The 15,412-nt window shown below is 38.0% G+C and overlaps 1 protein-coding gene across 5 annotated transcripts in view; it reads right to left on the bottom strand.

Annotated features, from left to right (window-relative positions):
* Positions 1-13,906, bottom strand: part of etv1 (ETS variant transcription factor 1) — a 146,349-nt gene extending 132,443 nt beyond the window's left edge. Inside the window, exons 1-6 of one of the 5 annotated variants that reach the window (XM_072575386.1) lie at positions 13,722-13,906; positions 11,922-12,201; positions 11,374-11,504; positions 10,401-10,488; positions 9,658-9,705; positions 818-871 (exon numbers count right to left, since the gene is read on the bottom strand). In XM_072575386.1, the coding sequence (XP_072431487.1) occupies positions 818-871; positions 9,658-9,705; positions 10,401-10,488; positions 11,374-11,433 (250 nt within the window). In that variant the 5' untranslated portion in view covers positions 11,434-11,504; positions 11,922-12,201; positions 13,722-13,906. Of the gene's footprint in view, positions 1-817; positions 872-9,110; positions 9,630-9,657; positions 9,706-10,400; positions 10,489-11,373; positions 11,505-11,921; positions 12,202-12,493; positions 12,590-12,760; positions 12,902-13,721 lie in introns of those variants that run through there. The other 4 variants (XM_072575388.1, XM_072575383.1, XM_072575385.1 and 1 more) reach the window with 4 other exon arrangements.
* Between the last annotated feature and the right edge of the window lie 1,506 nt (positions 13,907-15,412).

Raw genomic sequence — 15,412 nt, 5'->3', positions numbered from 1 at the left:
TCAAATTTAAATAGAAAGTGTAAACTGTGAAGTATTCACATCCGTAGCTATCAATATTTATTTGTTGTCTATTGGCCTATAAGGAGTAAGCTTCTATTAGATGTTGGGAAGGCACAGCTTAAGAGTACCTACCCCTCGTGTCTCCAAATTCCTAATAAGCAGCTATATCAAGTGAGACTGTGTGCTGTGGACATCAGCATCTAAAATTATCCCTATTAAATGTGTGTGTCTGTGTGTGTTCAGGACCCCCCTATAAGTACTGCCACATTCCCAGGGACACTGCTCTAACTTCTGAAAGATGGTGTCAGCTACTGGGAAGAAAACATCAATCATTGAAAAAGATACTGAAATCTGATGACCTTGGGGGATCCCAGTTTGAAAATCTTTGCTGCAAAATGGAAATAGGTTGATTTATGTACATTAATCAACACCAACGTTTGTGCATTAAACTGACTGCCCAGCTTTTTCAATAGAGCATGGAATGAATTCATGTTACTGTAACGAGAGTTGGCTCAAGCTGTTGAAGCTGCATGCAATTGGTTCCCCATCTGTCTTCAGTCCAGAGAACATATGAATGACAGATCCGTCTGTGTTTAACACCTTGATCCAGTTGGTATTTCCTCGAACTGCCTGCAGCCACAACAGACTCATTCATAACATACAGCCCAAGTCCTGGCTTTGCTGATGTTACTCAGAAATGGGAAAAAAAATCCCACCGTGTACCACCTCCTTCAATCCAAAACACCATAAAATGTTATTTGCTCAATTTTAAAAACAGAATGAAAAAGGGTAATCAGCTGAGTCATACTGTACTTACAGTTTTCAGACTGGAAATCTGGCACAAACTGTTCATCATTGTCAGGGACTTGAGCTGTTGAAAAGAAAAAAAAGAGGAAAATGTGTGAAAATACTGAATGTTAAACAAAAGGGTTTGATTTATTCTGAATTCCAACATTTTGTCAAAGCCACTTTTGCTTTCTTTCAATAATCCGCAATATATTTGAAATGGAGAGTTGGTCCTACAACAACATCCACAGCCCAAAGAACTGCAAATCCATCTTTAAATAAAACTCATTTTAGCAGCCTTTAACATATTTGCCGGAGAAGATGCTGGGATGTAACTGTCCTATGATACCAGAGAAAGAATTTATTCTTTGCACGTGCAATGAACTTACACTATCGTAAAATGTATTTTAGGAGTCAGCTTTATGTAATTTTTGACATATTCTGAGTCAAATCCTTCCTAAAGATCCTTCCAGTAGAGATTGTGGAGGATTTCGTTTTGTTTAAATGCTGCATTTAAAAGCCCAAACGATTAATGTAAGGCATACTTAAAATATAAACAGGGTTGGAAAGAGTGTAAAGCCCTACAATAAAACAGAAACAGAGAATAACAGCAGAGAATGATCTTCAAAGGTATAATTTAAATGACAACTTTAAGTATTGGGATCCAATTTATAATTAAAATGTTTTATAAAAGCATATATATTATTTATATATATATATGAAAGGGCTACCCCAAAAGTTTAAATGTTACCCTTCATATTCTTTTGTTACTTTGCACACTAAGCTTTGATATACATCATTTATTCAAATTTTCAACCGGCACATTTTGAATAATTTCAGAATTGAGACAGGAATCATCGATGGGAAGACTCCAGTTCTTGCTGTGTTTTGCAGTATTCAGTTTGAAGGATGACAGCATTAACAGGTATTATAGGTGGATCTTTGATGGAACTTTGACGCTGAATGGATGGTTATTGGTAACTCTACTGAGAGTAAACTGGAAACAGTAAAGTTGAGGCTCTTTTCATCGTGGACCACTCCAGGATATAACGGGTTCAAATATTTCCATTTAGACCATATTTGCTACAGCAAGGTCAAAAAACAGAAATGTTTTAATAGTATCAACAAGGGGATAGCTTTTGACTTTGTGACAACAGTACAAAACAAACAAGTGAATTGACAGCTATTTTTATAACCTTAGATTAAAAATTGGGAGAAATATAGAACAGACTGCCACTTCACTATCACCCACTTTATAAAATAGTAAAGTCAACATGTATCCAAAGGTGTGGTCAATATTTGTTACTATATTTTAAATCCTCAGAAAACCTCTCTAATTTCAAACATCATAATCCCTGTTCTTATTCCCTAAATTTTACAGAGTTTAACAACTCATTCTAGACTTCACAGCTCGCTTATATATATATATATATATATAAAATATATATACTCTTAATATTTTTATTTGAATCCGCACAAATAGCTAAGAGCAGCCATTAACTTTGACTCCAGAGTTTTGGCAAGTCTTTCACCAAAGTACAAATGTTATGAGTACTGCACAGAAATTCTCCACCACTTTTCTTTTTTCTCCTGCTAAGGTCTTCAAATATGCAGTAGGGTGCATCAGTGGTTAGCACTGCTGCCTCACAGCACCAGGGACCCAGGTTTGATACCCACCTCGGGCGACTGTCTGTGTGGAATTTGCACATTCTCCCTATGTCTACACGGGTTTTCTCTGGGTGCTCCGGTTTCCTCCCACATTCCAAAAGATGTGCAGGTCAGGTGAATTGGACATGCTAAATTGCCCATAGTGTTAGGTGCACCAGTCAGGGGGAAATGGGTCTGGGTGGGTTACTCTTCAGAGGGTTGGTATGGACTTGTTGGGCCAAAGGGCCTGTTTCCACACTGCAGAGAATCTAATCCAATCAATGATGCAAATCTCTTGGACAATCACCCCTTCCATTTCTTATGTATCACTTTGGAAACATTACAGACTGTGTGAATAATAAAAAAAAGAAAAATATATAACACAGAAGCCAATTTTGCTGATTCTATTTTAATGAATGAATGAATGATGTGCCAATCTAGTGGCTCCACTAGACCCCTAGTCTTGCAGATTCATGACTGTTCAAGTAATATACATCTACTGCTGCATTACACATTGAATAGTGTTTAAAGAACTCTCCCCAGACAATCACAAAGGCCAACCTCCTGTCAACAGAATCCATCTACCAGGCCTGCTGTCAAGGAAAGGCCTCCAGCATTCTCAAAGATCCATCCCACCCTGGCAATGTTTTTCTTCAACCTCTACCATCGGGGAGAAGGTACAGAAGTCTGAACACACGCACCAGCTGGTTTCGCAACAGTTTCTGTCCTACTGTTGTTAGAATACTAAATGGACTCACAAACTCTTAACATTCACCTGTGCCTGTGTTTTTGTTGTTGTCGCTGTTTACCTATTATTTACCTATCTATGCTACTTAACTCTGTGATCTGCCTGTATTGCTCGCAAGACAAAGCTTTTCACTGTGTCTCAGCACATGTGACAATAAATTCAATTCACTTCAATTTAATTCAAGAATTCAGTAAGAATTTGCCGGGGAATATAAAGAGAATGAGGCATGGTTTGGTACTTGTGCTAAGTCTTATCATAATTTTCCATCACCCTCATTACATCTGTTTAAATTTTGACTGTCATCTTAAGAAGTGAGCTAATTTCAGTCGATCAGATTTGTAATCAAAAAAAGTGACAACTATGAAAACAGTCTGGATAGATTTGTACATATGATCAATTTAATTCAGATTTATTAAATGTTATGATTACACTTTTAAACAGGACATAATTTTGGCGTTGAACCAAACTGATGTTAAACATATATTGTAAACAATAATTCATGAACAGAAACACACAAAGAATCTGGAGGAATGAGAGATTTAATTGGAGAACATTTAAAATCAAACCATCGAATGTTATTCGGTGGGTTCAACAAGCTGCTCAGATACAGATTTTCATCAGAGAAAATGGAGTATTTCTTGATGATCCTAGGAGGTAATTTTAGAAAGTTTATCTGAACCATGCAAAACAAAAACGTCCCAAGATCAATCTACAGTCTTTGCAGAGTTAGCGGAGGTCAGTTGGTAAGATGTTGAAGAGAAGTTTAATTAACTTCAATGCATCAAGAAGAAAAGTGAAAATCTACTTGAGCATTATCCAGTGAGGTTGTCGATATCAGGTCAAGACAGGCTCTTACTTGATGATCCCTATGATCAAATAGCTTATGGACATTCTCTGTCAAGCTTCACAAATTAATAACAGCTGATTGAGCAAAGCACTGGAGGGTGAATTCTACACATTGTATCATATTCTAACAGAGAGGTGATGACTGTGGGAAAATAAAAGAATATTGAAAAAGTTTTACCAACCTAACAATTTACTTCCTACAGCTTACTCTTGAACATCTAACTGTGCAGCGCAGATGAGGAGCCGAGGCCACTGTCAGCACATATAAGGAATCTAGGGAAATGTTTTACTTTACTTTTTGACCATTTAAATCAATGTGCACCTATTTTTCTGATACGAATCTCCTGAAAAGCTATGCTAGCCAAATGCAAGTTATCCAGCTCAGTTTTGCTGCTATAATATTTTTTTAAGTCAACAGAACATTTGTGGGATTTTATAACAATTTCTAAAACAACCTTTTTACTTTTTTAAAAACTTAATGTGGCTGACCACATTCTGGTACAAGTATAAACCACAGAGCATCTAAAGTAAATGACCCAGTTCACTTAAGGTTGATCAGTGAGTTCTTACAACTGCTGACGCAAACTGTAGACAGGGCTTTAAGGGGATGGCATAAGACTCATTGTGCTCCTTGAGAATAGTAGCATCTGAATATCAAAAGCAAAGTTAGGACACTACAATCAGTATTGAAATTAACATTGACTTTAAAACTGAAAATTGCTTACCCCCGACATTACTAGACAGAGAGCATTTGGACCTCAAAGTTTAAAAACCTCAAAGCTTTTGCCACTATGGAGTGAAGACTGGCAGTTGATTCTCCCTCCATCAGTAACACTCTATAATGTAAGAGAGCAAAGTTGTGGGAATGGATGGGTTCTCGTCCACAAAAATGTATAAGTGCATGGTGTGCCATCAGACTAAAGGAGCCAGTTTCTGCAATTTACAAATGGAAAACCAGCTTCTACATTTATTCTCCATCACAACCCAAAAAGTACTAAAGGTAAGAGACTTCTAATTCATAGATGAAGCCAGATAGCATTTTCCCTAAATAGGACACTGCAACAAGGACAAAAAAGATGTTTCTTTAAGACATTGGGCAAAATTCTGAAGGCTGAACAGGATTCATATCCCTTTAGTGTCCAATGGTACTAAGTTAAATTCAAGCCCATATATATTCAACCTATGCATTTTATCTAAATTAGAACTGCAATTCTGCAGTTCAAGAAATTTTAAAATGATATTAGATGAAAAACTGCCCAAACAAAATGTATTTGTTTTCTCTTTAAAAAAATTAACAATAATTACAAATATTAAGTAATTTGCAGCTCAGTTTAAAGAAAGTAGTAATTTCAGGTGCTACAATTGTGAATATCCATTCAAAGGCAGTGCCTATGGTCCACATTTGATAGAGTGTGATGTTGTGTGAAAAGTATTTAGAAAATTGCAAACATTGGTAAACAACAAAGAACAACTTCCACAACTCCAGCAGGAAAGGTTTCATGGATTTCTCCACCAATTGAAACTCCATTAAAAAAAATTGAATGAGGAACATTCAAGTATACAAATCTGGAAATTTAACAAAGAGTAACTGACATTTAATTATTTTTTGAAAAAAAAGGTACTGCTTGCTGACAATGAATAAGATAACTGTTCATAACAATTATCTACAACAGCAGCAAAAACAAAACCCTGCCCAAAGTTTGGGAGAAGATTTGTAGCTCGGGTGCTCGTTGTTGTGGTTCTGTTCGCCGAGCTGGGAACACAACCACAACAACGAAACCCTGCCTTTCTTCAGAAAATCAATTCAGATTCTGGAGCCTCAGATACTGAGACCAATGTCACATCCTTTGGCTATGGAGAATTGGGGGGTGGGGGGAGGTGGTTGTTTAAGGGAAACTTGAACTTTCCCTGTAAACACTTATTCACTTTTTGTACTTACAGTCAAAATTAAAATGCTGAAATTCATTAACATATGTAGTGTCTTTCTTAGCTTGGAGCTGACAATTATTTTCCATCACACGCTTAATAAGCTGATGTTGTGCAGTACTGTGATTTCAATGCTACCTATTAGCAGTGCAGAACCACAGTAAACTAATTGGAAAAAAAAATGCAGCAATGCTACCTGTTGGGAACCACTGTTAACCTGTGTAACAGAATAACTCTCTGAAGCAGTTATTGTGTTAACGAGTAACTGCCCAAGAGACAAACACATATCCTACTTCACATTTGAATTTGCAACCATTGTTTGAATTTAGCTACTCTTTGCAGCTCGATTTTACCACATGTGAATCAAGGTATGACGCCCATCTGGCAGAAGAATAAAATATTTTTGTTTTCGTTCAAATATTTTGATACATTTGTCTGTTCAAGTGGTAATTATCAATGCTGGAAAATTAGATACTACCCAACTTTTTGAAATCCTCTCTATTTGACGACCAAGTCTAGAATAACATTGGTCAGCTTAATGACAGAGCTCTTTCTGTTCTGCCTCACAATATGCCTAAACCACAACCTTTAACACTAATTCTCTAGCTCCAATGGATTTTTTTTCTCCATTTTCCACACTCAGCACTTATGGAACTTGATGAGCAACCTATTACGAATCAATGCCAAGTTCTGAGAGCTTAGTACCATGGGCACTAGTTCAACAAAATTTGTGTAAAGATCCTTGAGCCAGCAATGCCATTGGACCAACCTGGCCTCTATTCAAGTCCCTGAAGACAGAAGTCAACCGTGCTAAATAAGTTTCTAATTTTTTAAAAATCTTAAATAGAAATCAATGGAAGGAGAATCTATGATTGGATATGAAGTTTGTGCTCTGGACAGCTGATCAACAATGGGATTGATGACATAGTAACAAGCTTGCTGACTTCATACAAACTGTCAGAAGGCAATGGAAGTGGCAAATGCAGGTAATTGGGGTTAGCTAACAAGCGAACAGAGGGGACAGTAAGGATGGCGGTTTAAACAAACGCACTTAATTACAAATAATACTGAGGTACCCGAACCTGCCTTTATTCTCGCTTTGGTTTTCAGGTAGAAAGCGAACAATGGAACGAGTAATGCCAAAACGCACGACAAAATCAAAACACTGTCGCATTTTAACACAACAGTAGCCCACGCGTCCGATACACGCTTCAAAGTGGCTTCTAATTATTCTACATAAACTCAGTATTCACTCCCCGCACAGCTATTTCCAATGCATCCACAGCAATGCCTTTAAATAACAAGCTAATCGCAATGCAACAGAACAGAAACAGTTCAAAGTGGAAAAATGTTGCACCATTTTTTCTTGGATACATTTTATTTTTAGGACTGTTTAAAATATCTTGCCCGATATTTGCATGAGTAAATCCACTTTGGCTACTACTCTGTTTTCAGTACGTCCAGTCCCCAGTCAGCTCATCTCTACTTACCAACTTCAATTGCAGCGCAAACAATACATTGGTAATACGGGCTAATACTGCTGATCAGAAAGAGGATGTGTAGCACCCACAGCTACTTTGCAAAACTGTTTAAAGGACAAGGGAATTGTGGAATATCAAAAATTAACAATCTTTAAAAGCGGCTATCGATGCAAATCGTAACTCGCAAAGAGATGCCAAAGTGGAAGTCTGTGTTACAGCACAGCTTTGTTATGTCAACAAAATCATTTCTGTCTCAACAACCCAAGTATTTAATGCTACCCACACACACACACACACACAGAGACAACTGCTGGCAATCTGAGCTGCACCCTCCCCGAATCTCTATTATTCGCAGTTAAAAAGCTCGATATTATTAGAGTTTAGAATGGAGTTTAGTGTTCACCTTACATTGCTCTTTAAAAGTAAATAGTAGAAAAGGGAATGGAAGGAATAAAGGCTGAGTTTTGTACAATGTATCAACCTGGCTTGCGAATTAATTTAACTTCATTCGGCGTGAAATCATTCAAACTGTTCAACCTACATTAGTACATTAAAATGTGCTTTAGTAGCATAGACAATAAACGAAAAATGCACGACCAATTAGCTTACAATACATCTAAATAGATGTTTTACTAAGCCCATCACAAGGACCTACTTACTCCTACGTGGAACATGTTTTCAGTAACTTATATTTTTCTTTCCAGTCCAGGAATTCACAGTAACATTTTCCTTTAGATGAACTGTCTTTTTAGGTATCTCAGACACTTTTAAATACCTGGTCTATGTCACACAGCCCAATGAAAAGGCAGGAAAATGTTTATTCCTCCTCTTCTTTTGGCCTCAGTTATTTAAATGAGATTATTCACAAGATATTCAACATCTCAAAAGGGACTCACAATGTTAGTAGATGAACTGAGTGAAAATAGTGAATTTTCTTTAAGGCCAATCTTACTTAAAAGTTGACCGGAAACAATTATTTGTCTAACTTGCCACAATATCTGACAGGAAAAGAAGATAGGGCTGCAGCTCAACACAGTAGGAATTTGAAAAAGGTTTGGAAATGGAACAAGGCAAATATTTCACTTCTTCAAATTTTCAAACCAGTTTGTTTATTTGCTTCCTTACACTGATTTTCTTCAAATCAATGCCTCAACTGTTAATCAGTTTGAACCTGTATATATTTAGAATAATGCCAATGAATTGCATACCATTTCCCAGACACTCAGATTAGAATCAAGCTTCAGCAGTTGCAATGGTAAAACCATTTAGAACCACAAAAGATTAGCAAAACTGATAATCATTTTTGGCAATGCATTAAAATACCACTATTTAAATATATACACAGATATAATGGTCACACAAATTGTGGAGTTAAGTAGAAATGTATTTATGTTCCATGTTTCAATGAATATTCTGAGCAATTATTTTTAATAATAAAACTGTCACATTTAAACACTTTTAGACCAATCTCTAAATAGTGCTGAAAATTCTCCATAAAACAGTTTGAAATTTACAGCAATTATTTGAAGAATGCGTACCACCAACTATAAAGTTGTTATATGGTTAGAATATTCTTAAACATATGCAAGTTATAGACCACAAAATCACTCAATTAGTTTCGAAATTTGCCACATCCTTCAGATAAGTATAATAGATTTAAAATGCCAGTTACAAACCTAAAGTTGTGTGCTGTGAGCAAGCTGGATAAAAGACACTTGCACTCAAATCCTGAAGCATCCCGTCGCGATGAATCGAGGAATATAAACACTTTTTGCCATCAGAAAACAACACCTAAAGAACATCAAAGCTCGTTTTTTGGCACCATCGGAGCTCGGATGTAGCCTAGTGTCTTAATAATTCACGCTTAAAAACGTCTCCTGCAGCAGTGAAGATTGATCAAGTAAAATCATCGCCAGTCAAAACTAAATGGTGCTTTCAAACTTAAGTCTAGATGTCTGGATGGCTACAGATCTTCCCAAAAGCAGATGTGACTGTAAACTGGAAGCAATTTCTCCTGGTAATCTGTGATGACACTGGGAAGATCAGCCCTGAGTTCCCCAAGGCAGACTAATCACAGTCTATAATGTATGCATGACACATGAGGTGGCTCTTTTAGAGCTCAATTAATTGGGCTTCACGTTAGGAACGCAACTTTTAAACGTCGCAATTGTTTTCTTTTCCGACATTTTTATTCTCTCTCCCAGGGCTTTGAGAGTTTCTTACCTTCTGCGAGCCAGGTTTCCTGCAGCTGGCTCAAATCCTGAAAGAGTTCTACAATGCAGAAGAAGAAGAGAGTCAAAAAACATTGTCGAGCGTTGTATAGTGTTTTCTTTTGAATCTAAAGTCAACTGTTCAGCAGAAAATGCGTGAAACGGACTTAATCACCTTGAGTTACCATTCAGTATCCTTCAGCTGAATGCAATACTGTATACTCAGACAAGAAATTTAAACAGCAATATCGATCAGACCTAAATCTCATGTAACGCTTGCTAAAGATCCCCCAACCCCCATCCGCCACCAAGAACAGGTTCAAGTGCAAAAATACTTTTTTCTAAATGTCGTCATTTTCATCTAGAACAAGACAAAGATCACCATAATCCAATTGGCACAACAGAAATTTGAACGGTTTGACTAATTAAACTATTTTATCTACTGTGCACAATCTCGGTGGATTAAAGAGGGTTGCCGAACAGAAAAAATGCGAAGTTTTATGGCAGATTGAATTAATGTACACAACAAAAAATTAATATTGGAGGAGTGCTGTTATTACGACCTGTGCCGAGTTATTAAATGTGTGAAGTGACCATATTTGATTCCAAGATGTGAGACTAATATAGAAACCCATAAGTACAGGGGAAACGTCAGTAGGTCGTTTGAAGCATTTTCAATTAAAACAAAAACAAATAATGGGAGATGGGAAGATAAAATGGGCAGAATAGAGAATATTTCATCTTGGAGAAAGTTACCTTCTGAATCTTGAGCTAAATCTGTATCAATGAATTTTCTTTTCCTTTCACTTGTTGTCCTTTCACTACATTTCCCTCCATGTGGCTTCTATAGAAGACAAAACATTTGTTAAAATGTGGAGGAGCACACCTGCTAGACGAAACGACCTCAGCACACAGTTCTGAGGGCTCCTCCTGTCTGAGAGACAGGTTCTCCAAACTCACTCTATTACATTCAACCAAATAACGAGCCGATGGACTTTGAGGGTTTAATGTTTTCAGGTGAAATTCTGATCCTACATTATCAACGTGCACCTGAATTTTCCTTTAAACAACTGATGACACCGCAGTGTAGTAACTTGAAATGGACAGTCTTGCGTACGAATAGTAAATAGATTCCAAAACAATTAAGAAATTTTATTAAAACGCAAGGACGTATGAAAAGGGCGGGTTTGTTTGGGAGGTTGGTGCATTTGTAAACGTGTGTCATGTTGAAGACAAAGAGTAATAACAGGGGCGAAGAAGGCCGAATGTCGCATCTCCGGATTAGTTTGACACAGTAACTTACGTTTCCCCGACTCTATTTGCAACAAGACCCTGAGACAACTGCTGGATGTTGATATTGGACTTCTGAAAACCCTTCTACTTACTGAAGCTGCGTTACATAATTTGTCATGATGATTACATATTATAGCCTAGATGAGCTGTGGTATGAGTGTAAGATTTATACATGACGTGCTTCCCCAAATCTTGTTTTTCTTTTGGGAGCGGGAGTGTGAGGAAAGTGCAAAGGCAGGAATGTGGGGTTGAAGTGAATTAAAGTCAAATTGATTTTTTTTTAAAAACTATTTATTTCCAGTTCGTGTTTTGTTTTGTTACAAATGTGAAAGGAGCTACAGCTAAGTTAATAATGATGTCTTTCATAAAACAACAACTTTTAAAACAACCCTTCCGTTTGCCAACTTCTTATGAACCCACTTGTCATTTCACTTACAGGAGTTGTTATCATGTAAGGCACTTGCTGGTCGTAGTATCCGTCGATTCCGCAGCTCATCGCAAACTCTCAGCTCGTCCTACTCTTCAGCATTGAGGTGGGTAGACTGTGCCTTGCTGGACCCGGTCAGCCTACAACGACAGAAGGTGGCCAAAGAAAAATCTTGAATGGACCGCCTGAACTTGCATATCTAATTAGCCTTCAGCTCCCCATTCACAAAAAAAATGCCAGACTACCGCCCCAACCTGTTCCAGAGAGATAGCGATCAGCCTGCAAACATGAGCAAACTGCTTGGGGAAGAGCACAAAACTGATCCTATCCCGGTACTTCGGACTTATCAGTGCGTATGCATTCGCATCGATTATAAAGGGCTTGCAAACGTGGAAAACACACAGTAAATTGGTAATGGCCGATCATCGTGGAATTCCCAAATGTTTTCCTTATATGCAGATAACGGGACTAAATGGAGAGCGTTTTATTATTAGTATTTCTGTAACGTTGTATCACTTAATGCTCTAGCGGCTTGCAAAAGTTGAACAGGGTCTCACCTGAATGGGTGCAGAGCGATCGCATATAAATATTCCCGTCAGATTTGGTAAATAGCATGAATTAGTTGATGTAGAGTCCTTTCAAGGCAGCCCAGACCTATGATTGTGTTCAATTCACTCGTTTTTCCTTTGCTTCTCCTCCAGGGGCCTCCAGTGTTTTCTAATGGATCTTTCTCATTGGTCGCCTGTCTGTTTCATCGGCTCCAATTTCTAGCTGTCAATCACTCACTTCTCTACTTGATTAAAGATACAGGCTTCCTTTCTCTAGGACTAACACAGGCTAGAATACAATTGTTCAAAAAAAAGAGTGGTGAAAGAGAGGGGTTAAATCAGTTAGCATACCACATCCATTTCTATTCATCACACTTCTGAGAAAGATACAGACCCAAGATATGTAAAATAAGTTTTGGAGACATCGTAGCTCCCCTGAACATTATTATCTACATCTAATTCGGCATTAATAATCCATAGCAACATCTACACATATTTGACAGGTCCAGAGCAGATGCAAGACTAAACAAATAAACCTTGCAAAACAATATTGATCCTTTATTCAAATTAGTCCTGCCTACCTAAGCTTCCCCGTGTTGCGTGGTTAAATTCGGTACATCTGTCATGCAACGACCAAATCCAAATCAAACATGATTTTTTTGACAATTATGTTAATTACCCGGCGAGAGACTGAATAAGAACCGGTTGCAACATTGCTGACCCTCCCAGATCGTGTTTAATGATTATAAGAGTCACAAAAGCCCTGGCAACAGTGACGCATCCTGCGAAACTGTGGATGTTTTATTTCTTTTTTTCAAAAAAACAAGTTCGTGGGGTTGACAACTTGCCTGAAGAAATCTTACGGCAAAGCAGGAATGCTGCTTTAAGAATTGCAACGCGAGTTTGAAAAAGTTTTGCGGCTGAGCTTTTTTAACTTCCAAAAATGTCCCCGTCTCTTTCCCAATGTTTCTTTAATATAATCTGTGAAACAGTTTTCAAGCTGTCTCATCAGGCAGGAAGAATGGTTACCGCAGCAACAGGGGGTGGTGCTTTGTGCATGACCAAGCTGTATTTGCATGGCTTTGCTGAGCTAACCAATGGGGCAGACTGCTTCTCAGTTGATTGATGTGTTTATTCATAGAGCAACAGTTTCCCTCCAGGCGAAAGAGTGGGGGGGAATAAATAAAAAGGGACGATTCAAAGTGAAAGGGGCGATTCTAAGTGAAGGAGAAGGCGAATTCATTTCACCTGGAATGAAAAAATGCAGGCAACACGTCTTGACAGCAAGATATCGTGGTGCAGAGACATTCATTCACGCAAAAAAAAAGTCTTAAAATTTAGTCAGACGAGAGATAAAAGAGAGCGAGGGGGCGGGAGAGTTCATTCACAAAAAAAGGTCAAATTCACAGAGATCAGCCGAGAGACCAAGGAGAGGGAGGAGTTCATTCAGTAAACAAATTCCGAAGTTTGACTGGGCTGGGGGAGGGAAGAGTTCATTCACAAAAAAAGTGAAACCCTATCCAGAGACATAAAAAGCAAAAAGTTACAATCAAAGCTTGCAAGTAAATTATGAAAGTCAACTCGTTAAAGCATATGAGAACAGGAAATGGGTTTCTTTACATTAAAACTGAAAGTTTGTTGACAGAAAACGTAAAACAAACTTATCTAAATCTTTATATTCCATTTGCAGAATGAACTCCTTTAGACATTAGTTACATAACACTAGATGCAGCCTGAATGTAATTTTTCCTTTTCCCCTCTCTGCGCCCCTCCTCCTCTCAATGTGAGCTATTCAGTTTCTGCACAGACCTGTCAACGTTTGCAGTCTCTGTTTGCACGGCGCATGTAAGAGCACAGGACAAAACTGATTTCTAGCTCAGGAAAGTTTTCCCCGAACCTCCATTACTTCCCTTTGCTGTTTGTGCTCATGTTTCAGCACATGTATTGGCGAGGTGAGTCACTGTAGTTGATGGGGTGACTTCAGTAAACCGCCACATATCAGCTGTTTTCCAGGCTCGACATCAAGCAGACTGTTGGTATTTCTGGATTGTCATAGCCTGTCTATGAGTCTACGCCTACACAATCACTGGTGCACAGAATCTGCTTACATGTTCAATTAAAATCAAAATCAGTTGCCATGGCTCAATGATTTGCAACCTAATAGCATACTTCATTGTGGTAGTACGATTATGATGCAATTGTTCAATATGGCCCAGCCCCCTTTTACCAGAAAAACAAAACAATGGTGCTTCACTCTTTATTCCGTGGTAGTTTTAAGCTGTTTTTCAAGCATATTGGTTCCTTGTATTTCTCAAATGTTGTCATTTGCTCCTTTTTACTATTTTATCTGCTTGGGATTTGAAACAAATAGATCACAGATTTCACATGAGATGCAGCTATGCTTTTGGAGGCAAACAGCTTGTGCTGCCCAGATATGCATAAAAAGTTAATGTGATGTGAGAAAAAAAACTTCACACATCGAGTGGTTCAGTTCAGAAACACATTGCTTGGAAGTGTAGTGGAAGCAGATTCAGATGAGGTATTCAAGAGGGTATTATATGATTATTTAAATGGAAAGAAGGTGCAGGGTTCCAGGAAAGGGTGGACAATGGCACTACTTCATGGCGCTCATTTGGACAGTGCAGAAGCAATGAGTTGAATGGCCTCCATTGGCACTGTAACAATTGACATGATGGGCAGAACAGCTTCCATTGGCACTGCAACAATTCTATGCTTCTGTAAAAACAATGTGTTGTCAGTTAAGCAATAATGTCTATAAACCAATCTTTGGCTTTTCATATCAACATATATGCTCCCTCAATGCACTGATTCATTGGTCCTCTTCGCCTACTTCCACCACTGCTGTTCCAGAGAACTACCTCATATTGCAAAAAACAGAAACGCTTACAAAGATATAAGTTCTTATTTCTTGGGTGCAGAGCCAACATATTAGTGCAGGGAATGCACAAGTGAGTCGAGCAGGACTTGCCTGTTGTGTTGGCCAATGGACTCTGATAGAGGAGGGAGAGTAAATGGTTGCTAAGAAAAGAATGAGGATGTTTCTTAATGTGAGAGGGACACTTTGTAGCCAGGATAGGAGGGAAGGCTGCAGAGGAAAGGGAGGATATCATTGCAGGGGGAAGTGGATGCTGAAGGATGTGACAGGGCAGAGACAATGGAATGCCACTTCTCTTTGAATTGAGTCCTTTGGAGTAAACTGACATTGTGAATAAGAATGATGCAAATAAGTACCGTATGCGAGACTGACTGTTGAAAAAGTTTAAAGATGTACTTGGTGCTTCATTCCACATTTTGTCACTAATTGGTATGTTGGTTCTTCTTAATTTAAATTGCAATGAGATGTTATTCTCATTGAGGGAGGTTATAGAAAAACAAGTTGTTTGGGAAATGAACTTTGCATCAATGCTTTTTGCATTTAAAGTATTCTGTTTGGCATATTTATTTAAATGATTGTACCACCTTATAGGTAAACCTCATAA

The sequence above is a fragment of the Chiloscyllium punctatum genome, chromosome 8 (genome assembly GCF_047496795.1).
Source record: "Chiloscyllium punctatum isolate Juve2018m chromosome 8, sChiPun1.3, whole genome shotgun sequence".
NCBI classification, from domain to species: domain Eukaryota; kingdom Metazoa; phylum Chordata; class Chondrichthyes; order Orectolobiformes; family Hemiscylliidae; genus Chiloscyllium; species Chiloscyllium punctatum.
This window is presented reverse-complemented; position numbering and strand designations above follow the sequence as displayed.